Source organism: Populus euphratica, unplaced genomic scaffold, assembly GCF_000495115.2.
Source record: "Populus euphratica unplaced genomic scaffold, PopEup_1.0 scaffold106.1, whole genome shotgun sequence".
In the NCBI taxonomy this organism is placed as follows: Eukaryota; Viridiplantae; Streptophyta; class Magnoliopsida; order Malpighiales; family Salicaceae; genus Populus; species Populus euphratica.
Window position 1 is genome coordinate 159,503 of NW_011499991.1, and position 27,986 is coordinate 187,488.

Here is a 27,986-nt window from a genome sequence, read left to right on the forward strand (position 1 = left end):
ATTGATTTAATATATCATCATTTTATTTTTTATTTTTTAAATTTATATTTTTAATTTTTTTAAAAAGTTAGGTTATGTTTTTGTTAGTTGTTTAAAGTTGTTTTTGAATATGTGAAATCAACTAATTTATATATAAAAATATTTAATTTAAAATTTAAACCAAATAAATAACTAAATCAGGAGATTTTAAAATTGATTAACTTAATTAGATTAATAAAAATTCCCCATAATTTTAATATATATATATTTTTGCAACGTTTAAAAAGTTTTTTTTTTTTTTTGGGTCCTATCCATGGTGGAGCACGGGAATGAACTACTTTTATATACTATTTATACTAATTTCTCTTAAGATTTGAAATTATATTTCCTTTTTTTGGACTATGAACTTTTTTGTCATGTATATTTTAATGAAAATAACTAAAATTAAAAAAATAAAAAAGATAATTAAAATAAATATTATTTAAGAAAAATAAAAGAATTAGAATATTACTAGTTATTCTATTTTCTTACAACAAAAACCCCAATTATAAATAAAAATTTTTTGTGTATTTAATTAAATAAATCAATAATCATTTACAAAAATAAATATAGAAAAAATACTAATGTGTTTATTCGACTCGTTTGTTAGAGGTTAAATAATTTTTTTAATACAAATAAATTAATATGTAGAAGTTATCAATATGTTTTTTTATGACAAGTAAAAAATATAACTATAAATGAAAAAATACCTTGGCCTTGTACTTATAATACATGTATAGTTTTTATATTTATAAGGATACGTTTGTTCTTATAGTATGTTGTTCTGATCCCACGCTCACCAGACGTAAAACAAAACAGTAGTCTAGTTTGCATCACTGTCATGTCCTCTCCACTTCTATTTTATATTTTATCCAACACGCTATGGCCTATGAAGAAGCTTGCACAAATATAGGAATGTGGGAGCTGAATGGGGAGGGAGGGAGGGAGGGAGGGAGAGAAGGCATTTGGGCTTGCACAGAAGACAACAAGAAGCACCACTCCCAAGGAGCATACCAAATTTTGCACGGATTAAGATTTGAAGAAAGAATCTCCTAGACCACAAGATACAATCCAGATCCATGCATATATTGAGCCCGAAACTTGATGCCAAGGTTCTCTTAGAATCTCCCAACCACCATGAACCAACCATGAGCAACCATTATCACCACTCCCCTTGCACCAGCAGACGAGCTTCCCCCTCAACGAAAGCCAAACAACAATTCTTAAATACCATTATAATTATATTATAATAAAGAACTAAACGTGAAAGGGGATACTGCAGCATCAACTGTAATTGAGGTAAGTCCACCAGACGAGCAACGTAGCAAACATTTTCTCTGACATCCATTAACGTAAAATAATTTACACAGGAGGCGAGCCTGCAGTGCACTGCAGGTCCACTCATAGCCTATTTCAAGTTACAGCTCAACATGTTACAGTGCAAATGTAAACATGACAAAAATCAGTTTGGTGGCTGTCTACCTCTCCCACGTGAAAAACGACCGCCCCCTCTACGATAAGGTTTTCTTCCATGGCTGGAAGAGGCTCCTGCATTGAATTGCTGAGGAGCTTGTATGTTGCCAGGAGGGATGGCTGGTGGTTGGAAACTACAGTTCTGTCCTAAAGGCGGTCCAGTGGATATCATTCCTTGGTCTACCACATTCATAGCTGGAGGATTAGGTTGAACCTGAAATCCTGTTCCAAATGCAGCTTGGTTAAAGTAGTGTGCTCCCACTACAGGCCATGGTGGAGGATATGCAGGTCCAGCAAAGAAATTTGGTTGTCCGCCTGCTAACAAAGCATTGGGAAGCAATCTCTGACCAGGATTGAACTGTTGCTGAATTGGCATCCCATTTGCCATAGGTATCTGATAGGGATGCTGAAGCTGACTCTGTACAGGCCAAGGCATATTATTAGCCGGAAACCCACCTGGAATTGCTAAAGCCTGAGGCTGCTGAGATGGGACCATATTCGCCCATACACCATTTGAAGGTGCATAAACACCAGTTGTCTGAGGCACTGGGGCCAATGATGTTCCAACAGCAGAGTCATTACGCAAATTTTGATCAGGTGGTAGGTGATCTACACCAGTTGGCATTTGCTCCCCCAAAGGTTTATTATTCTTCCAACCACCACCCCTATTTTTCACCTTCCTTCTATTGTTTTTGTTTTTTCCAGATTTCTCATCACTAACTCCCCTCTTTGACATTTTTAACATACTCTTGTGCTCCGCCTCTTTCTCATCATCTGAAAATTCTGTCTCATTAGTTATCTCTTCATCGTATTCACCAGATGCATCATACCCTTTCTTGTGAAGATTCTTGACATTGAGCACATGATTGGCAAACTCAGAAACAAAAGATATCAAAGTACCATTAAGGACCCCAGCAGGGACTTCACTTTCTGAATTGTATCTCACCACGTAGTATGGGTTTTTGACAGGTCCAAAAATCTCATCTACCAACCCCAACGGGGATCTCTTTTCAGTTATCCACAGGATAGAACCCTCGTTCAAGGGATTGTGCTTTTCCACCCCTTGTACTATAACCTGGGGACCTATAGCCTGTAAAATCAAGAATAAAAGATTTACTGATACAGCTCTCACCAATCTAAAGTCAACCTAGAGCTTAAATTGACAGAGAAAGCAAAATTTCTGTGTGATTTACATATATTGGTGTTAGATTTAAGACATCTATGCTTCAATAAAAATGATCTGCACTTGGCTTCATATGGGCTTACCGACAAAACAACTCCAACAGGTAGCATCTGATGATGAAGTTCCAATGAAGCGTGAACAGGAGGAACAAGAGGGAGACACTGCAGATTTGGCACAAGTTTATTTGATTAGCAATATGACATAAAAACAAAACATTGAAACGCCTGAATAGTGAGCCACTGGATCAAATTTTGATCTGCAACCTAACTCAGGAATACGAAGAAGAAGTCATGCTCTGCATACTTGGGTATAACAGTATAGCCGTATTCTGGGTAAAAGTCACACACAGGGGAGCCAAGTCAAAAAAATCCTATGCTTAAACTAACGTTAATAGTAAATTGCATTATCATTATCAAAGCAATTAACCTGTTAATGTAGAACCATAAAAATCAGTGACTCAAAGAGAGAAGGAACGAGGACTTTTTAGTTTTTATTGTTATTATTTCTTTTCACAGTCCTCTAATTGTATTCTTACATAAACCTTAAGTTAATTGGGCTGAGCACCAGTAACCACAACAATAAATTTGTTTTCAAACAGTATTCATGTTAAGCTGCTAAACCTTCATCTTCTGGAAAGTGAAGAAACAATACACCGCTAGACTATGCCATATAACACAATAAATTAACCTCACATTTAATTGCCAGAAAAAAAATGTGTATAAAAACACCTTGCATTTCTATATTTAATCCCATAGATCGTACTCACGTGATCAATGACAAAGCAAGAACTAATAATTCCAATGCCTCGGACATTAATCAATTTACAATAATAAAAAACTGATTCACACATAAAATAGCAGCAAAAATTTACCTGAACCTCGTTCTTCGACCTAATAGGCTCTCCCGTAGCAGCATCCTCCTCCTCATCAACATCACTCCACTCAACCATCTTGTATCCATCGTCCTCCTCCTCCTCCTCCTCCACCACATCCTCCTCCTCACCCTCATCCTCATTATCATTCCCAGCAAAAATTTCCTCTCCATCAACATCCCTTATCTCACCTTCTTCCATGTCACCGAAACCATCTAACCCTTTATTTACTTCCATTCTAACTTCCCCCTTCTTCTCCTCCTCTTCCTGATCACTCTCCTCTTCTTGTTCATCACCATCATCACTGCTACTTGAAGATGAACTGCTTTCACTCTCCGATTCAGACTCGCTTTCACTTTCGCTCTCCTCTTCATCACTCGCTATTTTACCATTCACACCACTACCGTCACCAATATCTGAACCCGACCCATTCATCAAACCACCATTACCTATCTCTGCCTCATCACCCACAACTTTTGCACCCCCATCAACCACAACTAAACTCAGCTCAGCAACCAAACTAACCCTTCCCATCTCCTCCTCAATAGAAAACCCCAAACTCCCTCCTCTTTCAAGCTCCACTCTTTCTTCCTTCACCTTCACCAAACCCCCCAGATCAGACCCATCAACAATTCCCTTCTTTTCTTCGAAAACCGAATCAGAACCATTGACAACCAGGTCCTTAACAACAAGCCCTTTATCATCCATCTCCATTCTCTTCTCAAAATCTAAAGTAAACCTTTCTGGGTCTTCAAAAAACTCCTCTATAGAATCAAAATCAAGAAAAGAATCGGCAAAATTTGTGAGCTTTTGATCAAAAGGTTCAATTGGGTCTTCCAAGTTTCTAGCTTTTGAAACTTGGTTGCTTTCTTCTTCTTCTTCTTTAATGGTGGAGGGTTCAGATACAAACCCCACCATTTTTAAGATTGGATTTTTGGAGAGAAGAGTTTATGGTGCAGTGAAATTTCATAACTGAACAGTTGCAAATCTATTGATAGTATATATATACTGTTTTCCCTTTTTTTTTTGTGTGTGAGAACTGGGATTTCTATTGTTTGGGAGAAAGGTTTGCCTCTTAAACCCTAGTTGGAAGGCGCTAGGGTTTTGGTTTTTGTTGGGATTTTTTATATGGATTTGGTGAGCTAAGGCTTCTTATTTACATGGGATGGGCTACTCTTGGGCCATTAATTTGAATCTGTTATTTTGAGACCCCCCTGTTTTTTGTTCATATGACAGGTTAAGAAATAAAGAAGTGGACGTTGATCTTTTCAAAAGGATAAAAAATTGTATAATAAATTGATGTGTTTTTCAAATTAAAATTGAATTATTGGTCTTGATATCTTGGTTTCTACCCGGATACTATGGGTTTATTTTGTAATATATGCTTGGATTTTATTTTTTCTTATTATTTAATATTTTTCTTATTATCTTAGTTTCATGGCTCACAATCATTTTGAAGTTTTTTCTTATTATTTAATATTTTGATGCCTAGGATATCTTATAACTAAGGTTATATAATTTCCGCAAATATGGAAGCAATTGATGTTATTTTTAATGAATTAAAATTTGTTTAGATCATTAATTTCTAGATTTGTTCATGTCATTATTGGTCAAAACTATGCATGCTAATTTCCCCTAAATAGATCCAATTTTTATGAAGGAAAAAGCTAGGATTAAAACATTATATGAATGCATTCATTAACTTTTATCTACCATTGATTTGTTTTTGGAAAAAAATCAAATATTTAAATAAAAATCAATGACTTTTTTAAATACATTAAATAAATGTTATTTTATATATTAATATTTTTAAGTATCCCAAAAAAATCTAAATAAAAAAGAAATATCGTGATAAATTAAGAACATTAAATAATTTTAAATAAATATCCTTTTATGAAATATCTTTAAAGTGTGATCTTAAAATCCTATTTGTTTTTTATTTTTAAAAAAACTTTTGATAAAAATAATTTTTATTTTTTTATTTTAAATTATTTATTTTATTTTCAGATCATTTTGATGTTTTGATATGTAAAAAATAATTTTTAAAAAATAAAACAAAATATTATTTTGATATATTTTTAAATAAAAAATACTTTTAAAAATAACATTTATAATATTATCTATATGGTCATGTCACAGTTTTAAACAATGATTGTGATTGAAATAATAATAAAAAAAAACACATTATTTTTCATGTTTTCATTATTATTGAACTACAATTTGAAACGCTAGATAGCAAAATTGAAAGCTTATTAGAGCGTCTCTAATGGATGTTCTAAATGAAGAGATAAATACTTAAATATATTATTTTGATACTTTCATATTTATTTTACACATTTTAAAGAAAATATTAAATAAAATGCTAAAATATTTTTTTCCATAAATATTATTCTTACATATCTCTCAAAAAAATCAAAACCAACAAAGTAGGTTCATAAAAAAAATAAAACAATTAAATATAACAATGTAAAAAAAAATAATATAAAACTTATTAAAAAAACTAAAACACTTGTTTCTCTTACTTCACTATAATTAATTTTTCAAATACCTTTTCCCGTTAAAGTATATCTAAAAAAATTATATTTACACTATTTAAAATATTATTTTATTAATTTAGCTTGTTAAAATAATATTTTTTATTCAAAGATGCTGTTACAAGCTGGGCTATGGCTCTGGAAAGGACTTCTAAAATAAAATAAATACAGAAAGCTGTAATGTAATGGCATTAATTCTCATAATTTATGACACCCAGTTGACCTTTCTCAGGACTTTCTTCGCTCATTAAACTGAGACAGAAAAAATGCACTGATAGTATCTGTAGATGATGAAAGGGAAACCAAACACTCCTTTAATTTCTTGCTGGCATTTCACATGCATCTGATTCAACAACTTCCCAGGCACGGCTGTCTGCATCCATCCCTTGACTCCCTCAGCAACCTCAAAAGAAGGAAAATCCCATGAGTTTAATTTCATCTTCCTGCCATTTCATGATCATACTTTGTGCTCGTAGAAGTTGACACTTCTGCATTTTCTTGATTCAAAGGTTCAGAGAAAGTATGTTTAATGTCAGTTAGAAAAAAAAATCATTGCTAGAAGACTGGAGCATGCAGCTAGCCTAGACAGCAAATTAACTGATGTAAAATCATAGTTTAAAAGGAGAGTATAATTTTAATTATTTTTTAAATATTTTTTTATGATAAAATATATGTTAATAAATTTTTATTTTTAAAAAATTATTTTTGATATCAATATATCAAAATAATTTAAAAACATATTAATTTAAAATAAATAAAAAAATAAAAAGTTTTTAATTTAAAAAAAACACTTTTATAATGTAGAAAGAAATAGATTGTATAATTCTTAGATTTGATGGTACCCAATCAATTCAAGATTGGAATCGATTTGGATTTAAAAAATTATATAGTTAATTTAGTTAAAATCCAATCATCAACTATTTTTTTAATTAAATAATATTTTTTTAAGTTTAATTTTTTAATAATCTTCTTATCTAAATCTTAACAAATTATATAGCTGATTTGATTCGGTTAAAATCCAATCATCAACTATTTTTTTAATTAAATAATATTTTTTTAATTTTAATTTTCTAATTTATTTATATTAATCCGCATGAACCCTCTAATCTTCTTATCTAAATATTCCCTCGAGTTGACACCGAATTGATTTTTAAAACTACGTGTAAAATTGCTACCCTCTATTAGGTCATTAAAGGGTTCACCTAGACTAGTACTCTTATTATTTCATTGACTTCTGAAAAAGACTCCATGCATGCATGCATGCATCTAATGACAACTTTAATAGTAACAGCTAGACCGTACGTATTCAGTTACCGGCAGTGGCGGAATTAAGGGGTGTCACGTAGGGGCACGGGCCGTGCAAAATATCCCTATAAAATATTTTAGAATTTTTTTATATAGTATTTAAATATAACAAGTAATGAATTTTTTAATAATAAATTATTATTTTATTAGTTAACTTTGAATTTAAAATTATCTCTTTGTATAAGTTAGATAAATAATCTTTTCAATTTAATTACTTTTTTACCATTTCTTACTAATCAAGAAATATAATAATATAAAGTAATCTTTAAAGGTTAAAATAAAACTACCGATTGATTAATTTGTTGTTTATCAAAATAAAGTAATTAATAATAGATATATATATATAATTAATTCTGCTATTTCTTTTCTAGATCTGTCATTTTTTATTTCTTGTTATAATGAATATTTTTTTTTAATGAATTGAATATATATTAAAGGTTTGTTTTGATTACACTTGAATTTTTTAATATTTTATTTTTAATATAACTGTTAAAATTATAAATTTTGTTAATATGAGTTTCACTATCACCAAATTCAATATATAATTACACAAATTTTTTTTAACTAAATTAAATTTTTTAAAAAGCAAATACGCAGCTTTAATTAAATTAAAGTTGAAGGTTTTTTCTTTAGGAATCAATAATTTCATTTTTTATATGAGATTTGCATTAATATATCAGTTTCTTTTTTTTAATATATTAATTTTGCTTTTATACTTCAAAAAATTATTCCTATCTTAGTTTTGACCCCCCCCCCCATTCAATAATCCCAACTCCGCCCCTGGTTATCGGCATCACCTACAGTCACCTTCCATGTCCTCTCTTCTTGATGATCAGCCATTACTGTCCATCCTCCTGATTAAAGCTTCCCCTCTGTAAATTTATTACACTCCCTGCACAAACTGCAGGATTCCAAACCCAAAACCATTAACGTATTCCCTTGTTTTTTATGGTGCAAACAAGAAAGAACATTGAGCATCTGTCTCCCTTTGAGGACTCTAGGTCTCTACAGTTTCCTCATCCTTTTTTCTCGATGAACAACACTGCTCTCTACAATTTCCCACCCCAGATTTCTCATAAAAAAGGTTAAGAAATAGAATAAGCACCGTTTAAAACTAGAGGTTCAAGCATGTTTTTATAAGTAGCTTCAGGCATCCAAAACTTAGTTAATCAACACCATAGATATATAAACTTAGAGCAAAGGGGAAGAAAAACCCATGCTGAAGCCCTCAAAGGCTAACTAGCTAATTAAAAGAATGAAAAACATTAATTCAGTGGTAAGATTTGAGAATAGCTCCACAGAAAGTACACATGATAGCTCTCCAAGATCTCGAGTAAAATGGCACATAGCAAAATCTTGTGCAGGTTTTCATGTCAGCTACACTTGCTCCGCCACCACACCTTGAACAAGTTCCGGCTGCCGGCTTGCTTCTTCTCACTTTCCGAGTCTGATCAACAAGAAAACAAAAGTAAACCATGGTGTTCTTGTCTTGATATATTTTGGGCTCGCCGTCGTTTTTTTTTAGGCGAGACTTGTGAGAGAAACACGGCTGGAAAGCAGGCTCCTGGGCAAGTGCATTTATATACGCATGAGTGGCGTTAAAGATCAAGCAACTTCATTGGTCTTTTGACCGTTAGATTCGCCGCATTTTTAAAACTAAAACTCTTTTTAATCGAATTAATTTTAAACCTGTCATGCAATTAAGGGCATAATTGGTGTTCCTGTTGAATAGTTTTCGTTATATATATATATATATATGTATGTATGTATGTGTGTGTGTGTATATATATACAAATATATTTTAAATAATATTCTGGTGTTTTTTTACTGTTTTGATAAGTTGATGTAAAAATTAAATTTTAAAAAATAAAAATATTATTTCAATATATTTCAAAATAAAAAATACTTTAAAACATAATTTTTACTCTATATTTTTAAACAGACACTAAATCAAGCAAAATAGATGTCAACTCAGTAATTTATTAATCTAATCTCTATCTTAAATTAGATTTAAAAAAAAATCAAATTAAAATTCACTCAAGTAAGTTAACCCACAACCAAAATAATCAAATTAAAATTTAATTTAATTATAATTTTTTTTAAAAATAATATTATTTTACATTTATCAAAGCTAACTTGCATTGGTTCGTAATTTATATTTTAAAACAAGTTATAGATACGATGAATTCAATAATTTTATTTTGAACTAGTATATTTTTTAAAAAGTTCTTTTGATCTTGTCTCTTTCAAATCTTAAATAATAATAATAACCAACTCCCCTCTCAACCACCTAAAAATAAATAAAGATCATTGTGAACAAATTTATGAGATCATGGGATGAGTTGTTGGCTGTCTATTCATGAATTAATGGTGGCGGTTCCCCCCTTTTGAGGGCAAAGAGTTCTATTTCCACGTGTCAGACATAGTTAGGCTTACGGCAACGTGGAAGGTGGTCTGTGGGAATCTGGACCGTACACGCGGGTACCACCCAGAAGCCGACAACAGCATTGTCATTACTAAACGCCGGCCAGGTAGATTTTCGGTTTTTTCAGGAGTTATTTTTTAATTTTTTTAAAAAATAATATATTAAAATATTTTATTATATTTTATTTTTTGAAGTTTATTTTTTATATTAATACATCAAAATAACTTAAAAATAAAAAAATAAATTATTTAATGCTAAAGAAAATTAAAATCTTTCAAAAACACACAATTGATTATAATAACAAACAATATTTTTATTTAACAAAAAAATATGGGTGGTAGTTATTTAGTTGATGCCTATTTTTTGGTTGGTTCCAAGCTTAGTTATAAGCCCAACCCAGCTAAGCTGGTTGTTTTAAGCCCTACTTCTAGATTGACTGTAAAAAAAAAGAAGAAAATCAATTTAGAGTTAGTATAATTGGTATGATTAAAACCTGATTTAATAACATTTTTAATTTTTTAGAAATAATATTATTTTAATTTAAAAAACTAGAATAATATCATATAATAACTTTATTAATTAATCAAGGTAAACTTTCTAATCCATGACTCATTTTTTTATATATTAGATTTAATAATTTTATTTTACAGTAACTTTATTAATTAATCAAGGTCAAATTTCTAATCCATGACTCATTTTTTTTTTTATATATATTAGATTTAATAACTTTATTTTACGCTAATATTTTTTTTTAAAAAAATCTCTTTGGTCTCGTCGAAATCTTAAATAATAATGATAATAACTTCTCAACCAATTAAAATTAAATAAAGAAAGATGAATGTGCACAAATTTCTGAGGATACGGGGAGAGCTGTTCGTTATTTGGTCATGAATTAATAATGGTGGCGGTCTACCTCCTTTTGTGTGCAAAGAGTTCTCTTGTGGGTTTTTTCCACGTGTCAGGCAGTTAGGCTTACAGCTACAAGATAGGTGGTCTGAGATGATCTGGACCGTACACGCGGGCAGACACAGGAGCGGGCAATAAGATAAGTTGATAAAATATTATTTTAAATAATATAAATATAATTTTTTATTATATATATTCTAATGAAAAAATCTATTTGAAAAGTCAATTTTGTTAGAGTAAAATAAATAAATATTTTATTATTGTAATAATTTTAATATTATTTTTTCTATAAGACTAGATTTTTTTTTTTATATGACTAGATTTAATTGGTTTATTTTTTTGTTGGCCTTATTTTATTAGTTTTGATTCTTTAAACAGATACAAAAGAATAGTATTATTGAAAAGAAAAGATATTTTAGTATTTTATTTAATTTTTTTAAAGTATAAAAAAAAAAATTAAAATATTAATTTTTGATTTTTGAATATCCATTTAGCAGAGATGCTCATACAGAGACCACCCAGGTAGCTTTTGTTGAATAGGGAGAAATGTGGGTGGCAGTTTTTTTTGAAGGGTAATTGTCATTTCCTGTTTGTTTTTTCAATTTTTTTTTATAATTATAGTAGAGCATATTTTAAAAATATATTTAGCTTAAAAAATTAAATTATTGTATTTTTAGTATTTTTTAATTTTTAACCTATATAGTTTATTTTCTAAAAAACACTTTCTTAATTATCAAGCCAATTTTTAAAAATATAATAATTATTGTTTAGTTAAGGATGTATCTACATCACGAGGTGTATTTTAAAAAAAAAAAAGGCACGTAAACATGTATCACGTGTTTTTCATGAGATGCACCACACACCTCATAAATAAATATTCTTTAAATATTATTTGATAACATGAATAAATGTTAGTCAGTCGGTATAAATTTTATATTTATTCTTTCTTAGCAAAAATTATTAATTCTACAATTGAAAGAATGAAATCTATATTGAAAAATAGTTCGGAGAATTCATTATGATTGACTTATTTTCATTTAATTTGTTTTGTTGTTAACCCTAGCTAGTTTATTAAAAGATGTGAATTAATTTTTCATTTTATGCATTTATAGATCATATAAATAAGTTAGTTTAATCTAGGAAAAGTTTCGGACAGCTCAAAAGAGCTTCTTTTCTATTTAAAAAAAAAACATCCGTAGTATTTAATACAATCATAGAATATATAGTATTGAAATTTAGTAAACGCATCTTACGACCATAGTTTATAATAATGGGTTAGCTCGCTGTAATCATATATACTCAAATTAAATTTAAAAGATGTTTTTTGAGGATTTTCTTTATTTTCAAGTTATTTTTATATTCTTTTATCTTTTAAATTTAAAACTTATTTAAACTATTTATAAGTCATTTCCAGAACAATTTTAAAAAATAATTGAATTTCAGGAATTAAACTATTTATAAGTCATCTCCAGAACTATATAGAGAGACGCAGCATTTTATATGTTTGAAGGATGCTTTTGTTTAAAGAATTCAAAAGACAACTGGGACAATAACCAGGATCCAATGAATCATTTGTTCAAGAATTTCTTTTTATTACAAGTAAGATTTTATCAAAAGGATGAATAGAATTTTCATAAATGTTTTTGTTCAAAGAATAGAAAAGTGACTCGAAACAATAATCAAAAGTAAAATTTAATTATTTCATGAGTTTTGATATGATTTTATCTTATTTCTTAATGAATTTTAGAGTTTCATCAATCGAAGTAAAAGGCCAATAAGGTATTGTATATATTGGTGGAACAATTTAGATTTGGTTTCTACAAATTAATAAACATGGTATCTAAATCAACAAGAAAAAGAAATAATCAACTCACATGAAGATAGAATCACTGAGCTTCCAAAAGAAATTGCTCGTTACAAAATTTCCTTACTTCCGACTTAAGACTTCTTGCTAGTATACTGTTCATCGAAAAAATGCAGAGAACTGTGCCTCCTAACCACACCCTTCTTGACTTTCGATTCGCTACCGTACTGTGGTGGCAAGGAAAGAGCAGGCTGTTCACACGGATTGGCCAGATATTTGGACCGGTTCTTGGCTTAATGTGATGGAAGAAAGACGCAGCACTTTTAATTACCTTCGGTGGTTTGATTGTTATCGACGTTTCACGTTGCTGTGTGTTATCCAATACGCATTGGAGTTGAAATGCTTGCTTGATCTTGGCTTTATCGTTGGTAATAAATGAAGCAGATGATTATTTGTCTTCAACATCCTTTGTCAACAAGCTACTGTTGTTTTCGATGCCTAGAAGCAGGGTTTCTAAAGAACAAAACGTCTAATACTCTTTCTTCTGATATATCGAACTTAATTACTTAGTATTTTGATTTTCTTGTTATATTAGGACTGGTTTTTAGAGTTCATTCTTAGACTTCTTTGCTTTGATGCCCATCAAAATTCCCTAGATGGACGCATATTAGAGGACAGACTACTATTGTTGATCGATAGCAGAATATCCATTTATAATCTGGTCTCAGTTGCTGGGAGATTTTCTCAAAATGGATATCAAGAAATTGAAGAAATGTGTAAGGCCTATTATCATGTTTATCGTCTTGGCGATTCGGTTCATGCCTGTGCAGGCTATAGGACACAAGGAAGAAAGGGTCACTGCAGGTATGTGACACAGTCTTCATAGAGGTTCTTTCAATATTTATGTTTGATGGGGGCACTAAACCTGGATTTGTAACACACATTCACTTCCATTTTTGTGGTGAAATTCACCTTTTTGCGGCGAGCAGAGGAAGGGACACTTTTCAGATCACAAATTTTGATAGAAATTGAAGGAAATGTGAACATTTGAGTGTCAGAGATTGGAGAGACCGCTAAAAGAAAGCTAAAACAACTAGAACTCAAAAAATCTATCTGCATGCATTCTGTAAACAGCTAGGACCCCTACACAACAAGTGTGTGTAATCACTTCTTGGCTACCTGGGTTCAGACCGCAGGGCAAATCATGAGAAGCTAAACCTAGAGAGTTGTTGAAGACTCTTCTTGGCTTGAAATCTCTTAATATATAATCCAAGAATAATGATTGGGGTCTAGTTTTGTGGCTGGTGATTTCAAAGAAGTTTTGAAGCCAACCAGCGTCATCATGCCTTCTTTTTTCCTCTTATTAAACACATCTTGGCTTGACATGAGAAAATCACGGCTTGGAGCTTCACACAAACCAGGTTTTAAGCTGAATTTAAAAAAAAAAATATATTGATTTGGTAAATTTAGTTGACGGTGGGTTAACCCATTTTAACAAAATAAAACAAAATTATTTTAATAAAAATAATAGATATAATTTCATCTAATTATATTTGCTTACACTTTGCTTAATACCCAACAAACACTGATATGAGTTGCAAGCATTATCGAGCATACACTCAGGCATTGTTTAAGAGATCAATTGGAGTATCTTTTTTTGAATTTTTTAAATTCTTTTTATAAAAAATTTTCAATTAATATTTTAAATTATTTTAAGGTGCAGTTATCAAAAATAAAATAAAAATATATTTTAAATATATTTTTAAATTAAAAATATTTTAAAAAGCAACGTGTAATATAATTTTAAACTTAAACTAAATCATTTAGAACTGATTTATTCATCTGAGTAATCTCCCTTACAGCATTTTCTTATATTAAAATCGGAAAACATATTTGAAAAAACAAAAATCTATTTATCAAATGAGCCAAAACTCAAAAGACTACAGTAGCATCTGTCCTTCCACCTCAGAGCCCATGTCATGTGGTGCTTAACCATCACATCTCCGAACCGCCAGAAATGTTCAAAAATCAGTTATGAAGCTTCTTCTCTCTAGCCAACGCCATTACAGCACGCTTGCTTCTCTAAATCTCAAAACTTTCGAAAGCCCACAATCCAAAGCATACAAAATCATCCAGTACTGCAAATCCGGTTCGCTTTTTGAAGCAATTCACGTCCTAAACTCCATAGACTGGACAAGACTCTCCAACAAACCATTCTTTTATGCTTCTCTCTTGCAAACTTGTACTAAAGCTGTCTCCTTTACTCACGGTATCCAATTCCATGCTCATGTTATAAAATCTGGTCTTGATACTGATAGGTTTGTGGGAAATAGCTTGCTTGCACTTTATTTCAAGCTGGGTCCTAATCTTTTTGAGGCAAGAAGGGTTTTTGATGGGTTGTTTTATAAAGATTTGATTTCTTGGACTTCAATGATAACTGGTTATGTTAAGGTAGAAAAACCAAAGAAGTCTCTTGAATTGTTTTTGGAAATGTTGGGTCTTGGTATTGAGCCAAATGGGTTCACTTTATCTGCTGTGATAAAGGCGTGTTCGGGACTTGGGGACTTAAGGCTTGGTAAATGCTTTCATGGGGTTGTTATGGTTCGTGGGTTTGATTTGAATGATGTTATTTCTACAGCTTTGATTGATATGTATGGGAGGAATTCTGCGGTGGATGATGCGAGCCTGGTGTTTGTTGAATTGCCTCAACCAGATGCTATTTGTTGGACCTCGATCATTTCAGCTTTTACGAGGAACGATGTGTATGATAAAGCTTTGGGATTCTTTTATTCGATGTGTAGGAAACATGGGTTGTCGCCTGATGGGTTTACGTTTGGGACGGTTTTGACTGCTTGTGGTAATTTAGGGAGGTTGAAGCAAGGTAAAGAAGTGCATGCTAAGGTGATTACATCAGGATTGAGTGGAAATGTTTTTGTTGAGAGCAGCCTTGTTGATATGTATGGGAAATGTAGGTTGGTTAACCAATCTCAACGTGTTTTTGATAGAATGAGTGTAAAGAATTTGGTTTCCTGGACTGCATTGTTAGGGGGATATTGTCAAAATGGTGACTTTGAATCTGTTATTAGGATTTTTAGAGAAGGGAAAGGGGTTGATACCTATAGTTTTGGAACTGTTCTTCGTGCTTGTGCAGGTTTGGCAGCTGTAAGACAAGTGAAAGAGGTTCACTTCCAGTATGTGAAAAGGTGTTGTTGGCGAGATGTGGTCACAGAATCAGCTTTAGTTGATCTTTATGCAAAATGTGGTTGTATTGATTTTGCATACAGAATTTTTGTGCGGATGTCAGTTAGAAATTTGATAACTTGGAACTCGATGATTTATGGCTTTGCCCAGAATGGAAGATGTGGAGAAGTTTTTCAATTATTTGATGAGATGATTGAAGAGGGGATTAGGCCTGATTATATTAGTTTTGTTGGGGTTCTTTTTGCTTGTAGTCATGCTGGTTTGGTTGACCAAGGGAAGAAATATTTTGCCGCAATGACTGAGTTATATGAAATTAAACCAGGAATTGAGCATTACAATTGCATGATTGATCTTCTAGGCCGTGCTGGTTTGCTAGAAGAAGCAGAAAATTTGATAGAGAACGCAAATTGCAGAGATGAGCCATCTCTTTGGACAGTTCTTCTTGGTGCTTGTGCAGCCAGTCCACACTCTGCTACTGCAGAGCGCATTGCAAAGAAAGCAGTGGAATTGAAACCTGACCACCACCTGAGCTATGTATATTTAGCTAATGTCTATAGAGCAGTTGGCCGATGGGATGATGCTGTTAAAATTCGGAATTTAATGACGAAGAGAGGTGTTGGCAAAATGCCAGGCACAAGTTGGATCGAGACTTAAACGGTACTATTTGTTAATATCTAGATAACAGTCTCAGGTGAAAAAATCTTCTATGTATATCATCTCAGCAATTTTGAAGGCTGAAGAAAAGCTTGAAGTTCTCAAGATATCCAGAATCAAAGAAGACATGCAGGTCCAAAAATCAAGAGCGATGAAACCAGTTGCAGACTACGGACACCGATTTTTCTGCAATAGCTGTCCTTGACCACCGAATTGGAACGCTTCCAGTCATTTGGCATACTAGAAGATTTCCTGTCAATGTCTTGGTTAAAATGAGTACTCGGAAAGTTGTCATCACAGAATCTCCTGCAATGAGATGAGGAGACACCAAAATTTTTGTTCATGGGAACTTCTCAACCTAGACGAAAACTTCCTATGCTGTCATGCCCTTCTTTGTAATACAATCAACACCAGGAATTAAACAAATGACATCAAGTTATTTTCCATCTTCAATTCCTGGGAGCCATTATGACAACTAAGTCCTGTAAATTTCTTCATTTTTTTTAATCTCCGAGAAATACAATTGAATAAAAAAGGTGTGCGGTCTTGGCACTTAATTGAATAGATCTTTCAACCTTCAATTAATTTTATTATCTGATTTTAAACTGCAAAATGCTTTGAAGTGTAGAGAGAAGATGTTAAATTGCAAAAGGACTGAAACTTTTTTCCTTTCATCCGTATTTAGGTGTTTATGAACAACATGCTGTTTCACAATCTATTCCAAAAACTCTATTGATGAAACTTTGCTTGCCGAATGTTGTTTCACAAGCTTTGCCGAATGTTCATAAGCTGGCATCCAGTGACCAGGTGATGATTATTCAAAACTATTGCAGTAAATAAGAGCACAGAAACCTGTGCATGGGGAATGTATGTGCGCGTACCTTAACCCTACTTCATTTCAACTTTGAGGCTCTAGAGATTAGTTAATTTAATTGGGTTCTTCATGAGCCCAATTAACTGTAAGAAATGCACTGGTTTACAGGATCAAAGAAACAAGAAACACCACGAGCCTGGGCAAATGTAGGACATCATTTCTGTTTATCAATGAAAATAACCATTTTAGGTTCAGAAAGTTATAACATGTCTTACAAATGCAATACGATGTACCAACTCTGAGGAATCAATGTGTATTGAAGAACCACACACCGCAACCGTGTAAAAAGAAGAGAACAGGCAAAATTTGGTGATGACATCAAATATTAAGAAGGGAGCAGCCCTGGTTTACAGTCTACAGAATCTTACAGCAAAACCAGTCTCTACATCAAGACAGGGCTATCCTTTGACTATTGTACTATCCATACATACAATTCTTCGATGCTCAAATGAACTTTGCCTCTGTACAGTGTGCATAATTGGTAAATATACAAAACTACTGGATTCTAAAACCCCAGAGAACTTTCATCAGACTCGGCTTCAATTTCAGAATCAGAATATTGTCGAGAATCAAAACCAAATCTTATGTCTTGGTTAACCAATTCGGCAAGATCATGCCGGTTGGCATTTTTATAAGCATCCACGACAACCTTGACTAGAGAATCATTGGGCTTCATCTCTCCATACTTTAATTGGCTATAAATCCTCTTCACACCTTCAACCATACCAGCTTTCCCATAACAATGAACCAGATTAATAGAAGTAACAAGGTCTGGTTCAAGGCCTTCATCCTGCATTTTCATGAATGTTTTCAAAGCTTTATCAATCTCCCCTGATGACCCATAAGCATATATTGCAACATTGTAGGCAAAGGAATCGAGAGCTACTACTGCTTCCGTGAAAGACTCACACGACTCGAGCGCTAAAGCATGCAGACCCAATACAGAGAAAATGGAGGTGATGACAGCTTGTCTAGCATAAGGTTTTCCTTCCAGATAAGCTGATTCTAGCTGTGTTATACCTTCAGATGGAAAGCCTCCTTTCTTCAAAACAGTGAATAAGATTTTAAAGGTTCCACCATCAGGCAACAGTTTCTGGCCAATCATCTCATGCAATAATTCAGCGCACTTGCGTAGCTGACCATTGGTGGCATAGCATGCCATTACCTTATTATATGACACGCAGTCCCTCAGCAAACCCGACTGCTTCATCTCCTCTGCAATATCAATGGCTTCATCAAGCATGCCCATGCTCTTATACAGATACATCATGGTAGCAAAGGAAACCCCATCAGCCTGACCCTTTTCTCTCAAATTTTTGAAAACCAATTCAGCTTCAGATACCATTCCAAGGTCTGCATAAAGACTGATCATGCTATTTGATGCAATAATATCAGGACCACCCTCCAAACCCTTCATCTTCTTATACAAATGTTTTGCTCCGTCAAAGCATCCCAGCTTACTATAAACCTTGATCAGGGAAGTCAGCACTATCTGATTTGCAGGAATCCCGCTTTCTTCCATCATGCGAAAATATTTCAGAGCTTCTTCAACATTCCCAACTTCCGCAAATCCATTGATTAAAGACCCATAAACAACTTCATTAGGTTTTACTCCTGCTTTTACCATTTCTTGGTAAACATCAACTGCATCAGAAAGCTGGCCCAGACGGGCATAGCATGCAATGACAGCAGAGAAGGTTAGACATTGCGGTTTAAACCCTGCTCCTTTCATTTCATCGAAGAGGTCCCTAGCTTGATCCATTAAATCACCACCAGCGCACATTTGGATGAGAGAATTATATGTGACCTCATCAGGCCAAGTCCCATGATTTCTCATGCCCTTAAAGAGAGAAAAGGCTTTATCATAAAGCTTTGCCTTACCATAAGCTTTGACCATGACATTATATTCCAAAACACCCTTCTCTGGTCCCAACAAATCCCTTTTTCCATAAAAGACAGCCTCTGCTTCAGCCCAAAGCCCCCTTTCAGCATAAGCATCAATAATTGCTGCATGAACCTTTGATGAGAATCCAACATCAAACTGGCACTTGTCTAAAAGTTTATTTGCTCTATCATGCAAACCTTCATTAATATACATTTTAACGATACCAGGAACAGAATGCACATCAATTTTCTGAGAAGACTTCTTCATTTCTTCAATAACAGCCTCCACTTCTCTTACCATATTCCTTTCAAATAATACATGAAGTATAGTTCTATGAGATACAATATCAGGAACAAGACCCACATTTCTAATCTTCCAATAACACTCAAGGGCTGCATTAATATTTCCTGCATCTGCATATAGAGATAAAAATATATTATAAGTTCTCGTATCAGGAGATATCCGTCTTTCTTCCATCTTATCAAGCAAAGACTCTGCTTCTGACAAAAGTCCATGACTTCCACAAGTAAAGATCATGGTATTGAAAGTGATGGTATCCATTGCCACCCCAGACTTCAACATTTCTGAAAAGACTTCAGCAGCATCCTTGAGACGTCCTGCTTTCCCATACAAATCAATCAACGTATTATATGTGGATGTTAGACGTGGCTTCCTAACCAATGTTTCTTCATCTGATGAACCCCCAATCTTTACTCTCCCTCCTGTTTTGAAAAGCTCAGTCAACAAAAAATGCTTAAAACTAACTGGTTCAGATCGAGACCCATTTTCAGAATCAAGCATAGAATCCAATTCAAGACCATCCAACTCAACCCTTCCAGCACACCAATCCTTGTAGAACCTCTCTGCCTTGTCAAACTCACCCACATCCTTCAAAACCTTGACAACAGTATTCATTGTAACCTCATCTGGAAATAACCCTCTAAGTCTCATGTGTTTAATCCACAAAAGAGCTTCAACAAGACCCGCTTTCGCATACACATCAACAAGCATTCCATAAGTATTATTCGTCGGCAAAACCCCATTTTTCGCCATATCCATCCAACAAAGCCGCAATTCATCCCATCTCTTAGCTCTACCCAAAACTCGAAGAACGATATTATAATGAATCACATTCGGAACATAATCCTTCTGCGACTTAAAAAACTCGAAAACCCGAACAACTCTCTCCCAATTCCTCTGTTCTTTAAGAACCACTGTTTGTTCTTTAGGACTCAAATTTTCACAAAAGGAATGAAGGGTTTTCTCAACATCAGTATTAGACTCTAAAGACCTTAAAATTGATGGCAAAACACCACCATACTTCTTCTTTTTACCATTTACTGTAAAACCCTTTGTCGGTAAAGTTAGAGTCTTCGAGTGACACTGAAGCTTAAACCCCAAAAAATCCTTACTTTCTTTACTACTTTGTTTCTGGGTTTGTGAATATAGAACTCTTTTATCACCAAGTAAAGCATTGTTGGGTAAAGGGCAGTGCTTTCTTCTTGAAAAATTATGATTTTTAAGATGGTTGTTATTAAACCCTATAAAAACCCTAGGAGAATAAAGAGAAAGGACCTTACTTGGAGAGTAAATGTTCAGTTGGAGGAGATTTTGATGCCCCAGTTCTCTTGAAGTTTGATTGTGACTCTGACTGTAACTGTAACTGTAAGTGCCACTGTGAAGCATTTTTTTTTCTTGAGTTAGGGTTTTTGGGGTTCAAGAAAATTGATTAGGAAATGAAATGGTTGTAGACTTGTAGTGTTGTACACAGTTGACAGTACAGTGTTCTTGATATTCGGCCGTAGAAAGTGGGCTCAGGCTGGAAGCAAACGACAGAAGGGGAATAGCAACGAATCTGAAGGGTAAAATAGTGAGAACGCTAGTCAGTATTTTCAATTGTGTTTCTAAAACACTATTTCAAGTTAATTTTTAATGAAAACAAATTACAATATTATAAATATATTTTTTGATATTATAGTTTTTTTAGTTGAAAATAAATTTTTTATTTAATTAAATAGATTGAATAATATAAAAAATAATAAATCAAATAAAAGTTAAGGCTGGTAAAGATCTAAGTGGAAAGTTGATTTTCTATATACATATAAAAAATATAGATACAGTTATAAATATTTTTTTAGACTGTTATTTTTATTTTATATATTTATTTTATTTTTCTTCAAGGTCAAATCTACAAGTTAAGGACATATGATTTTCATTCTTATAAATAAATCATGCAAATACAACTTATTTGTCTAAAATTTAAGATAAAAAAGTTTAAAGATAAATTAAAATAACTTATTTAAAGTATTATGAAATTAAAAAAATCCAAATATCAATTATATTTTTAAAAAATAAACAAGATAATTTTTTAGAAAAAAAAATATTAATTAAATATTATTTTTTTCTTAAAAAACTAATATTAGGAGCTGTTGGTCCTGGCAAGTAAGCATCCCCTCTAGTTTTTTATTTTTTTAAAGAGTATATAACACATAGTTCACATTAATATTTATATTTATATTTTAATTTTAATGGATGACAAGTCATGTGACTGGATAGATGACTTTGACTCGTTATTTATTTATGTTTTTTTTTAAGGTGATCAGAAAATCATTATCCGAATATTAAATTAATTTTCAACTTATCTTTGTCTAAATCATCATAAAAACTTGAATAAATACATTTTGAAGTCTAAACATTGTATAATTAGAATCTCAAAATTAAACCAAATTGAAAACAAATTAACAGGCCTAATTTACATTTTTAGTATGTTTAAAAGTGAAATCATCTTCATTGAATTATCTTATCCAAAACAAATTTATTGACACCAAGTTCGACTATTTTTATAAGTGGTCAATTACTTTTTCTCTTCTTGTTATCTTTCAATAACTTTCTTTCTTTTATTAATATTCAAGGAATGAAATGCTATAAAAATTAAATTTGGAATTGAAACAAAAAAATAAAAAAAATAAAAGGGACCAAACATGTATAATTCAAAACTTCAGGAATGAAATTTAATTTTTCCATGTGTTTTGAAAACACAGACCTATTTTTTTGTTCATGTCAATTTTCATCCTTGTACTTTTATTTTTTTATAATAAGTTCGAAGTGTATTTTGTGAAATAGATCTTTAGTTTAATGTTAACATACTCCATGCCAAACCAGGCATGCGAAAGAAATGAAAGGAAAATATTAGCTATGAACACTGTACTGAAGAGTTTACAATTAGCTAAATTTGTTAGTTTAGTGTTAATGTTAACAAGGGCCTAGTTTGGCTTCTCTTATTCCAACAGGTAAAATTGTTTTGAATGGTTTTTTTTTTTTTGACTGGTTGTAAGAATTAAGAGGGGTAAAAAATAGGGAAAGGATTTGAGGTGAGAACTTTTCGGGGGGTTTTAACTTCCAGGAAACCCTAGAATATAATATATTATTAAAACATTATCACGTTTGGATTAATGCCATTCTGCAACAAAAAATTTATTTGACAGCAACTTGAAGATGGGTTTTCTTTTATCTGCATAGTCCAGGCCGTCCCATTTGCTAGTGATGGAACGACTGCAGTCATCTGATGGAAAATGGAACATTGTGGAGCTGCAAAAATTATCGGAAGTATTCACACAAGAAATCCATCAACACCAGCAAATTGTAAGACTTGACTCCTTGCAAGCCACAAAGTTATGTCCGTAGCAGGTCAGGAACAAAACAGGCCAAAATTAACATGAATCAACTAGCTGAGGTTTACCAGACCTGTGCGATAACACATATCATCATCTCATGAATCGAGCACTTCTTGCTTGAGGGAACCATAGCCTAAAGCCATCTGCTGTAGTCTCGGCAGCCACCCCTCTTTACAAGCACTAAAGTGTAAAAATGAATTAACATACAATAACACAATCATTCTATAGAAATACAAAATGAGAAACAAAGTATCAATCTCAGTCTCATGAAGCTGATGCCTCAGCTTAACACAAAGTTCTAAAAATGAACCCTATTCAATTTTTCTAATCTGACAAGTTCTTTGGTTTGAGAATCGTGTATAAAGATGAACACATGGACAAGGTTAACAATGAAGCACGACGTGTTTAGTAAGGAAGTAGGTCTTTTGGTACCATCCAAGAAGAGCATCTTTGCCCAGTGGGAGCAAGCAATGTCATAGGGCAGCCATCATGGTCCTTGTTGTAGCTTCCCGCTTCATCTCTGCTGCTTTCCCACTGCCTCGGAAATACATGTAGACTTGCTGCAATTCAGGACAATAAACATAGAACCTTTAGCAAAACCATAATGAAACAGTAAGCAGGGATGCGTGCACAAGTTGTCCAAGGATTTATTCAACCTGAATGACCCAGATACTGAGGAGGGATTCAACGCAGAAGAATCCAAATCCAATGAAGTAGAATATCTGCAAACAAAATTTTACTAGAGTCAGACTTGCTTGGACATCTGCATCAAAACAAATATACAGATGCATTTCTCCCATTATTCTCAAGTCAAGTCAGATAATTTTACAAAGCCATACTTCATTGAAACTCTCACTCTAAAAATGAACTGTAACATATCATATGCAGCATGAAAGTACTTCCATAATAGCAGTGGAGGTCCACCAAGATTATCAAGGATGGAACTGTTGACTAAAAAGCAGAAAGCTTACCCCAACTAAAGCGTGGTTACCCATAAGATCAATAGCAGGCAAAATACCACTGTCCACAAAAGATCACACAAACATTAGCGGAGTAGAGAAATTAAAGGTAAATACAATCAATATATTTTCAACCCTATCAATCTCAAACATTTTAGAAGAAGACTCCAGCAAAACATAATAATATGAATTTCAGATGAGTGGGAGAATCCTCGTTTTCCCAGAATAGTTGTTTCACTTTCCAAACAAAGCTATGTCATATTTAATTTTCTAGCAAAAGAACTATCTTCAATGCAGCATCTAAAAGAGAAACTTACGCAAGAGATTTCCCCTTGAAAACAATTGGGGGAGCAACAGCAGCAAAGATGCAAAAGGCAATGTGAAACTGCATGGAAAACACAAGAACAACAAGTAAGGGAATTTCTAGAGGATCTTCAAGAAGGAGAGGAATACATAAATGAGATTACCAGGTAAGCCAAGAAAAACCATCCAAACTTCAGAGCACTATCTGTCCTGCAAAAGGAGTTGGCACAGAGTTGAATAGAAGTTATGATAGCATAATGCACGTGATGGAAAAAAATGAACAACAGAGAGAATAACTAAACCATTACATTCTTCTTATTACTTGAAAGCATAATTTAAGTACTTCAAAATCCATCCCCATATAATGCTCAAGAATGACCAGTATTTTAATGGAACATAATCCAGAAAAAAAGATCTATCTATTCTGAACCCATTCATCCATCATATACCATGGATAAAGTTCAAAACATATAGCAATCTTTTTTATCAGTTAGCAGAGCTATTTATGCTAATCAAATGATATAAAGCATGGAAGCAAAGACTCAAAAAAGCCAAGAATAGGAAAATATCTGAGTTTTTATGCAAACACTAATTGATCTCATTTCTCTAATGAATTTTCTGTGTTATAGTTACTTTAGTGATTTCATTAAGCTTTCCAGAATATTAAGGATAATTCTCTCCAATGCTAGCAGGCAACCTAATAAAAAATAACTAAACATGACCTCTCCAATGCCGAGCATTGTAAAAAAAAATTATTATTATTGTTACTGCATTTTCAGCTCCATCCACCTCCCTCCCACCCTCTTTTTGTTTGGACCTCCTTGCAAGTTCAGGTCCTCGCCAGGGTGCATCAGATTCTTTCCACAATTGCAGGAAGTATATATTCTTTTATAAGATGACACTTCAGATCAACAAATATCCAATTCAAATCACATGTTGGCATATAAAAATTCACCAAACATGTCTGGATTGACCACATTATTATTAAATATGAAAAATCAAGTCTTCACACCATCCATAAGGTCATCTGTGACTGATGCAAACAGATGAATCAAGCTCATATAATCATATTTAGATATTTATAGGATCCTGAAAAGCTTTAGAAACAAAGGGTGTGAATCAGAAACACTACCATGCAAGTACAGAATAGTCAAAAGGAGAAATTTCACAGGCCCCACCTCTCATGTCATGAAAAAGAAATTGAGATTCAGCCATGAATGACAGAATAATACCTCATTGCACGATAAAGGGGGCGATACCACATAACATAGCCTCCAGGGACCCCTGCTATGAAGTAGATGATGGCAAGAAACCATATCGTTGGACCTAGAAAAGAAAACGATTTTAGACGGACTGGTGAGATAGCCATGTAATCAAATATGTTCAGTGGATTTGCACCAACCTTCTCCTTTGATCCAGGCTGTGGTGACAGCTATAATATTCCAAGAAAGACAGACAAATAAACCTGCAATTTCATAAAATCAGGTTACTCAACAGCTGTTACATGTTTGTCTGGAAACATTTCTTAAACAGGTCTACCATTTAACCAACTAAACAAAACTGTTTTATGACCATTTAAGCTACATGATCGATCACAGGAATGATCTAAATCCATTAAAAAAAGATAGGCAGGCAGTTTAAGATACACTGTCCAGTTTGACAATCTTGTCTTCGGATTCTCCTTGTTGAAAGGACTGAACCTTGAGGACCAGCCTAGCAAAATTGACTATCATGGACAATGGGAAAATAGGAACCAAACAATAGGAAATGATAAGCAGCCATCGAAAAGAATTTACACGAAGTAGAATACAAAACATACCCAACAATGTTGTAAATGCAACATACTGCATCTTCTGCAGGTGGATTGGTATTTCATTTCCAATGTCATGATGGATAATCGGAAAAAATGGTGGCCAGTTCTTATCCTCTATTACAATTCCAGCTGTCAAAACAAAACAGAGAACATCATCTTATATTAAATATAACCATGCACAGCCTCGTTGATTACAAAAAAAGAAAATCAATACGATAATATACCCCGTGCAATCGCATCTTCCTTCCGTTTTAGTTCCTGGAAAACAAAAGGAAAGTGGATTTCAAATTACTTTTATAAACACACACATACACATAAATATGAGCATAAGCTACTATATCAGAACACTAACCTGTTCCCTCCTCTTCAATTCAGCCTCTTTAGCTTGGAGTTCCTTCTCCTTGGCTTTTATATCCTAGAGACAGAAGAACGAAAACAAAAATATGAAGGCAACATTCAAATAATGTAACTGTGTGACCAAAAATCCTGAATCATTATAGTACTTTTCCAGAATCAAGAGGAATATCTATGGTTGCACCACGATCATATGGTTCATGAGGAAGAGGTGAAAGCCTTGAAGTTGCAGGAGGGACACTTCCAGGATTCTATAAATTTCACAAGAATACAACAAAAGAAAAACACAAGAGAATAAGTTAGCAACAGCACCAATAAAGAAAAATTGACACCCAAACAGAATCGCACCACCAGCTCATGAAATCCATATATATACAAGAACAACTAAAACCAACCATGGGACTGGAACTCGGCAATAAGTAGAAGATCCATAAAGCACAGTGGATACACAAGAAATTGGCAAACAAAAATTGCTTTTAAGAGAAACATTAAGCACATTAGCTTGTGATCCTGTCCACCTTATGTCAGTTATAGGTTTTAACTTCACTCTCGCATTCCATTCCTATTGAGAAAATCATGTGATTAAATTCCAGGTCCCTAACTTAGATTCATGTTTGAGGTGCAATAATGAACTTAAATCCAATTTACAAACAAAATACTCAAAAAAATTCACAAATTTCAGAAAAGGGAAACTTTTTTTACTTCAACAACGCTAGAAACTATCATTTGACCAGCTGAAAATAATAATCAACGGGCAAATTACACCTACATTGGACTTGACTTCGGTATCAAACCTTCAAGGTAGCACCAAGCTCATATAAAGGACAAGGTTTATGTCAACCAATTACAAACTCCTAAATCAAAAGAAATAAGTTTCTTCTTCTTTCACAAAACAAACACCACATTCGGTAAAGCTGAGAAATTAGGAGAAAACAAAAACTTACAGGCATATAAAACGCGCCTCCGCCATAATTTGATTGCCCTGATCCTTTCCCCTTTCCTCCTTGATCCTTCCATCACCAAACAAATAAACAAACAAAGAGAAAATATAAGCTTCATTTCTTCATCAACTCAAAATTAATAGTAATCTATATAATTAATATTGCTATACTAAGTGCTAATAATCAAACTCTACTTGATTAAGAAAATATTTATTAAGAAAAAAACCATAAATAAAAAATTTCTAGTCTAAATAAGATCCAAACATGTAAAATTTCTCTCTCAAAAATCCTCCGCGTTTTCTCAGCAACCAAGCAACACAATCAACATCACAAAAGAATCTAAAAATCAGAAACGAAATACACGAACAATGTACATACGCAAATCATACACAGATCTAACAAATACGAAACGTATAACTTCCACATACCGCGAAAGGATTGACCTCTTCTTCATCGAAAGGATTCGAATCGTACCGACTCATTTTCTAGTGACAAATCACCAGATCTTAACAAAATCTAGATCCAGAAAAATGAGAGAAATGCAAGAGGATTAATCGACTAGGGATTGGATTTTATGGAGAGAAACGGAGGAATTAAGAGTTTTAAAGCGGTGAAAACGAGACAAAAAACAAATGGATATTAACGTAGAGAGAGAGGGAGCGAGGGAGGGAGGGAGGGAGAGAGCGGGTGCTGAGGCTTATATATGTGTGCTTGACTCAGTGTCAACTCGGTTTGACTCTGGATTTGCTGTTTTTTTTTTTCCTTCAATTTTTATTATTATTTTCGAATTGTTTTTTTATAATAAGACT

At 33.0% G+C, this 27,986-nt stretch overlaps 4 protein-coding genes across 4 annotated transcripts; 1 reads left to right on the plus strand and 3 right to left on the minus strand.

Annotated features, from left to right (window-relative positions):
• Positions 1–1,282: 1,282 nt before the first annotated feature.
• LOC105140367 (H/ACA ribonucleoprotein complex non-core subunit NAF1-like) lies at positions 1,283–4,672 on the minus strand. The gene is made up of 3 exons (XM_011047165.1): positions 3,546–4,672; positions 2,758–2,835; positions 1,283–2,581 (listed from the first exon to the last, which is right to left on the minus strand). Exons 1-3 carry the CDS (start codon positions 4,461–4,463, stop codon positions 1,481–1,483), a joined length of 2,097 nt encoding a protein of 698 aa, XP_011045467.1. The 5' UTR covers positions 4,464–4,672; the 3' UTR covers positions 1,283–1,480.
• A 9,779-nt stretch (positions 4,673–14,451) lies between these two features.
• LOC105140369 (Pentatricopeptide repeat (PPR-like) superfamily protein) lies at positions 14,452–16,931 on the plus strand. The gene has a single exon (XM_011047167.1). It carries the CDS (start codon positions 14,554–14,556, stop codon positions 16,372–16,374), a length of 1,821 nt encoding a protein of 606 aa, XP_011045469.1. The 5' UTR covers positions 14,452–14,553; the 3' UTR covers positions 16,375–16,931.
• A 599-nt stretch (positions 16,932–17,530) lies between these two features.
• Positions 17,531–20,903, minus strand: LOC105140368 (Pentatricopeptide repeat (PPR) superfamily protein). The gene has a single exon (XM_011047166.1). The coding sequence runs from the start codon at positions 20,817–20,819 to the stop codon at positions 17,754–17,756; it is 3,066 nt and encodes a 1,021-aa protein (XP_011045468.1). The 5' UTR covers positions 20,820–20,903; the 3' UTR covers positions 17,531–17,753.
• Positions 20,904–22,954: 2,051 nt separating this feature from the next.
• Positions 22,955–27,844, minus strand: LOC105140370 (secretory carrier-associated membrane protein 1-like). The gene is made up of 13 exons (XM_011047169.1): positions 27,606–27,844; positions 27,181–27,246; positions 26,386–26,487; positions 26,235–26,297; positions 26,107–26,140; positions 25,889–26,011; positions 25,472–25,534; positions 25,302–25,395; positions 24,234–24,279; positions 24,084–24,151; positions 23,779–23,827; positions 23,464–23,529; positions 22,955–23,367 (listed from the first exon to the last, which is right to left on the minus strand). The coding sequence occupies exons 1-13, from the start codon at positions 27,657–27,659 to the stop codon at positions 23,281–23,283; spliced, it is 915 nt and encodes a 304-aa protein (XP_011045471.1). The 5' UTR covers positions 27,660–27,844; the 3' UTR covers positions 22,955–23,280.
• Between the last annotated feature and the right edge of the window lie 142 nt (positions 27,845–27,986).